This window comes from Pocillopora damicornis, chromosome 2 (genome assembly GCF_964200805.1).
Source record: "Pocillopora damicornis chromosome 2, jaPocDami1.2, whole genome shotgun sequence".
In the NCBI taxonomy this organism is placed as follows: Eukaryota; Metazoa; Cnidaria; class Anthozoa; order Scleractinia; family Pocilloporidae; genus Pocillopora; species Pocillopora damicornis.
Window position 1 is genome coordinate 32,345,509 of NC_142671.1, and position 5,937 is coordinate 32,351,445.

The window sequence follows — 5,937 nt, forward strand, 5'->3', positions numbered from 1 at the left end:
TCTTTCATTTCAACACTCTGAATGCAGATAGAAAGGGAAAATCACCCGACCCATCTCGTTCAACAGTTATGGAAAGTAATTCTTGTTATTTCTTATGAATTTTCTTATAAAATTACAAACGACCATAAAATTATTTTGTCTTTAGCATACCTTCTCGTACTTTAGGCAATCATTGTGCCACTTCCAAATTCGAACAAAGGCCAAATTTGAGGCTTAATCGTTTACATGAAAAAGTTACGCATGTCTCATTGGCTAAAAACGATTGCATTTTTCATATAAATTCTTATTAGTGCGCGCGCTGCCCAAAAATTTCGTTCTTCTTGACGTACTTCTGTGGTGAGTTTTCCATATGTAAGTCATTAACAAGACTAACAAGTAACGACATGATTTCGAGTGCAATTTGGTGTAAATAAGCGCACTTGTAAATCTGTCAAAGACGGACTCGTGCAATTTTGTTGTCTTTGAAAATTTTTTAGTTTTTATTAACATCAAATTGCACTCGAAATCATGTCGTTACCTAAACTTATATGATGTATTAAGAACTTACAGTTTTCCTGTAGCTCGGGGAATTTTCTCTGGAATTGACTTAAGCTTTTTCGTTCCACAGTCGGCCGATATTAAGTTCTTCATGTTACCTTTAAGGACTTTGCATTGGCACTGTTGAGGGCACTCTGACAAACAAAAACAGGCTTCCATTAAAAATTGATATTTGAATCATATCTGTTTGTTCGAATCAAATTGATGATGGCACGTTACAAAGTATACCATCCGTTTAGCTAAGCATTGTTCAAAACCATCCAAAACTAAAATGCTCTCTCATCGAAATGAAGACATATTTCACATCACATTTTTTATTTCTATTCAGCTGTTGGTGCAAAACAGCTCATTATAATCACAAGCATGATTTTTATTCGCCATGTATGAAAATGATCTAAAATACTTAATTATTGGGATTTGTTGCTCCCTGGTATTTTCCGTTTGATCTGTTCGAAGATAAGGAGAATAGTAAAGTCAATCCGGTGCAAACTTTGTTAAATTTTTTCATGTTTACGACGTAGATTCAAATAGACCAAACCTACTATCGCCAGGGTCGCATTAGAGCTTTTTTGTTTGTTTAAGCGAAAAATACGTTGACGAGTTGTGTTAAATAAGTGCTACCCCCAATTTTAAAAACTTGCCAACTTTTTGCGGATCGCCAAAATTTCGCCAATCTTCAAAGAAGCCGATGTCCTGCCTCGCAAGCTTCCAATCTTTAGCACACCGAACAATCTTGTTTTTAAATCATTTAGCTGTCATCGTACACAAGACATGTTCAGATAAAATTTAAGCGGGAAAAATACGCTGTGATCCGCTAGAGTAGTTTGGCGCACGCGATGGCAGGACATCTGACCCTCAGTTTTCGTTTGATGGAAACGAGGAATTTGAGTGAAGTTTTTATTCGAATGTCTGACTCGTACCCTGGGCCCGGTCACTGGCGGCAATTTGGAGAACAATCGGCTTTAACGAGTACTTCTCCTTCCAATGGGATCATCGAAGCCAGCACAAGTGGTGCAAGCTGCAACCAAAAAGATCGACAGGAAAAAAGAAAGCGGAATACGATACATGGTCCCAAGCTCGAACCATGACTCCACCGAACGCGGAGACCTCGACTAAGGACGGTTTCGAAAGCGAGCTCTATTTAATAGAAGTCCTTGCCCTCTACGTCTAAGAGTTGATACTAGCCACATAGAAGCCTGCTGATAATGTACCAACAAGATAAAAAACGCGACGTTGCTTTGCAGAGAAAGAAAGCTGCGAGGATAATCATTCGATGACGATCCATACTTTACCCAGTAATTCTAGCGATAATTTTTTCTTTATCCTTTAGTAGAGGGGGGATGAGTTCGTGATTGACGAATGTGTCAATCAATGAAGTTTTGATCAACGGATACTAATTTGATGCGTTTGCCTCCAAAAATTGAAAATTGCAAAAATTTTTGCCAATGTTTGGCTCGCGAAAAATTGACAGATATTTGAATTCGCTCTAGTGCGACCCGGCCCTTTAATTCTCAATTTCAAATAGATTCAAATAGAACGAACTACTAATCCTCTATTTTCTTATGTGACGTATACGGCGAACGACTTAAAGATGGCTATCCTGACCGAGGCTCTCACTTTCCTATACACTGATTTTATTGCGTGCATTGCCTCTTGCGCGGTCGCAGTAATGGAAAATGTCTTTAGGTTAGCAATTTGAGCTCAGGGGAAAACCGCACTAACGTCACTTGCGACTTTTGCTAGTTGTTTATTTATCCATTCTGAACGATTTTGCAATTATTCAATAGTTTGAACAGCACAGTTTTTGATGGCAATTTTTCTTGGGCAGCTGTCAATCGAATCAATTAATAATTTTTTTAAAAGCAAAAGCATGAAAACTAATCTTTTAATAATTAAAAAAAGACACTTAGTTGTTTTATGTTTTACTTCATAAATGTGACTTTTCAGGTTACCTTTGAATAAAATTGTAGAAGGTTTTATTCTAAAACCAAAAGTTCCCAAAATCGACGTAAGACAAAGAGTAAGGTTTACCAAAAGCATACACAACAACTGAGATCCCCTTGAAGTAAAGATGTAACTTGAGACTTACTCTCGACAACAAGAATGATGTTTTTCGGCGCCTGGTCTTCCACTTCGCAGCTGTAATTTGTCTTTCCTTCTTCTTCAGCGACGTTGATTTGAAGTCGCAAACTAGTGCTGTTTTGCACAACAGCGCCATTCTTTCTCCAAACAATACGAGGAGCTGGTCCACCTTCCGCCGGGCACCACAACGATGACAAATGATTGAGCAGGACAAACTGAGTCTTTGCGACGTTTTTCAGGTTGGTGGTATCTAAGCACAAACATACAATAAATTATAACAATAAGCCAATAAGTAAGTCAAAACATTAAAACTCAAGAATACTTACATGTTGCATTCAGTACTTTTCCCTCATAATATCTGGGCCATGATAGCTGGTATCTACGGCGAGGTGAAAATCTTAACCACATGTTCTGTCCACTGGAACGTAGTTTAAAGGAAGGAACGTGTCTTCCACAAAGTACACCCAAAATATTTCCAGACTGATTATAGCCATCACGGATCTCAAGATATTCCTCATCGGCACAAGGTGCTCCAGGTAAGTCAGGGGGCAAATAAAGCCCCAATACTATTTCCACATATTTCCCTTTTTCTACTTGAAGACGGTGGGTTGTGTCAAAGTATGGGAAAAGTTGTCTGGAGTATACTTCCGCGATTATTGTAACTATGACAAAGAACATAATTTCACAGAGGAATAAGCATACATACTTTGAACAGTTAGCTCATTAATGACTGTCTACTTGCTTCTGTTATCGTGTGCGTGAACGATAATGCAAACTCATGATAGACTCTGAGATTAACTTCATAGGAAAAGTTTCCCTGTATTTTTCTGGTAAACCTGTTATACGAGAAGTATTTATTCTTAATAAATCAGTGAGCATATCAAACTCCTACCTCAGTAATTAACAACTGATCAGACATGCTGTGCCACAAGAGTCAAATGTCCCTGATCGTCTATGTGGTAAGCATGGATTGCACACATAATCTTCGCGCAAATAACGTGTTCTTGTAAAGAACTATTATCAATGGCCCTTGGTTAGGCTTGGATAGTTTGCGTTTGCGTAATAGTTTAAACTGCCAGACTGCAATGCTCATCGGTAAAATTGCATAGTTTGCTCTAAATTTACCAAGGCTCTTAAATTACGCTCTTAATTATCCTCGGTGGCCAAAAAAAAATCGTTCCTTCGGATTGTACGTATTTTCACAAATATGGATGGTAACCTTGGCCTAACGTGTGACGCTAGTTATTACTAATTTATGGAGCATATATATTCCTCAAACTCAGTACAATTTCATTTATTTCCTGTGTCGTAATAATCAAAATAGATGAGCTGCTAAAAGGCATCAAGACCTTAAAAAAACGAGAAATTATCAAGGTATACAATATAAGATTTGTATTTAGAGCCAATGAATTTCACTGAACCTTCCTACAACTGTTCTGCGTATAAGTAAAGTTACTGATTTCCCTTAGTTCTGCCCATATTTTTACGTGAACTTTCGACAGATAACTTGCCTCCAACACTGCTTATTTTTTATCATTCTGCCGATAGAATTGATCTAAGCTTACCCTCGGCAAATCAGAATAATCTTTGCGTTAAAAATTTATCGTAACTTTTCTCACAACCAAAACTACTATAGTGTGTCTCGTCTTAAACGAGCTCAGCCGACTTACCCAAAATAAAAATGAAAGTCCACATGTTAGACATCTTTCCTAGAAAGAAAAGCAAATGGGTGTTAAAATAAATTCAAATCTATCTTATCTGTAAGCCTCAAGTCGGCATCTCAGCATATCTATACGTTCTATACGTTGCGATTCAGTATCATCATCGGCCTCGACCTTATTTCCTTTGTCGCGTGATTAGACCAGAATATTTATGCCTTAACGACTAAGCGTTCTCCCGGCCACTGTGGCTATATCATACGGTGAATGTTTGCACTATGTTACTGTTTTATTTGACTTAAAATGGAACGTGCAGGTTAGTTAATATTCCCGCTATTAAAATTGTTCAATTCAAATGTTTAACGCTGTTTCTAAACATTTCTTGTTATTAAGAGGCTTATAGCAACATCCGGCATATTTCCATTGACTGCTATTTTATCATTGTGTCACACCTACCCCAATTCTAGTAATATCCCATACAGTGTTATTTATGAAAACGTTGCATCGGCAAATAAAACAAAAATTCGTCGTCGTCACAACTTTATTAAGAAGTCAGTTATTCATATATAACGACACAAAGCGTTATGTTCTCTTATCCTCCTGATTTTTTCCTTATATTTTTCTCCGGCAGCGTAGCATAAGACTACTTAAATTAATTTGATCACCAGTTATAACACAAAAAAGCTACGAGATTACCTGAATAGTGTTTGTTTCATTTCTCCGCTAGAGTGTTTTATGCTGCAGTCGCACTTACCAACACAACAAATATTTTATTCACGTATACATCAATAAAACCCTAACAGATGTTTCAAGCTGGTGAGGTTATACGTAAGTTGCTAAAGTGGAGGCTCGACATATATTTATCTCACGTAGCCTCTGAAGAAGAGTTTCTCAGCGTGCTTAACAAATCTGAACTGGAAAAAAAAGATAAAAACAGAAACAGTGTTCGCACTAGTTGTGGCAAAATAATAACGTAAGTTATTTTTTTAGAGGAGAAAATCTTTCACAAAATGAAGTCAGACTCTAGCCCCTCTAGTCATTTCCTCTTTGTTTAATAATTAGCTTTTCAAATGTCTTATTCTTATTTTGGAAAGGAAGTTTTAACACCCGCCAATACTTCATCCTGATCTGTGAATCAAAACAACTTTGTAAACCAACAATCCATTGCAAGACTCGGGTGTCTTAAGTTAATCAACGTTCACATGCAAGACTTACCTGTAATATAATTGTAAGTTATATTAGAGAAACATTAATATTATATTAAAACAAGCTCGGTAAACAAACTTGTTGTCCTCTTTCCAAGAACTAACAACATGAAAAATAGTTTTAGTCATAGCGGTGCAACCCTTTGGAATAGCTTACCCTGTAACATTAGAGAGTCTGGTTCATTAAACTAATTTAAAGCCCTTCCCTATCATAATTTTAAATACGGCATTCATGGAAATCAGGTTTTTAAGTGGCACATTGTTGTAAGTTAATATAATGTTAGGATTAGGATTTTTAGGTTCTTAGGATATTAGTCATTGTATTGGAATTTTTTGTACCTGATGAATGTTTTTTACCGCGTATAAATAATGATTAAATAAATAAATAAATAAAGTTGACGAGAAAAAAAAGGGAATGAACTAAGTGACCTTAATGACGACAAAAAACGTTTTAA

General features: G+C 36.6%; 1 protein-coding gene across 1 annotated transcript; it reads right to left on the reverse strand.

The window, feature by feature from the left end:
* Positions 1-318: 318 nt before the first annotated feature.
* LOC149050884 (uncharacterized) lies at positions 319-5,339 on the reverse strand. The gene is made up of 5 exons (XM_089197907.1): positions 4,974-5,339; positions 4,290-4,328; positions 2,946-3,281; positions 2,627-2,869; positions 319-671 (listed from the first exon to the last, which is right to left on the reverse strand). Exons 2-5 carry the CDS (start codon positions 4,321-4,323, stop codon positions 544-546), a joined length of 741 nt encoding a protein of 246 aa, XP_089054033.1. The 5' UTR covers positions 4,324-4,328; positions 4,974-5,339; the 3' UTR covers positions 319-543.
* Positions 5,340-5,937: the final 598 nt, after the last annotated feature.

What these genes read in the sequence shown, in the direction of transcription:
- LOC149050884 (XM_089197907.1), bottom strand. Translation starts at nt 4,323, where the DNA reads ATGTCTAACATGTGGACTTTCATTTTTATTTTGG. An exon ending in AAAAGTACTGAATGCAACAT is followed by an intron (nt 2,870 to 2,945) that starts GTAAGTATTCTT and finishes GTTTGTGCTTAG; the next exon opens with ATACCACCAACCTGAAAAAC. An exon ending in CATCATTCTTGTTGTCGAGA is followed by an intron (nt 672 to 2,626) that starts GTAAGTCTCAAG and finishes TTTGTTTGTCAG; the next exon opens with AGTGCCCTCAACAGTGCCAA.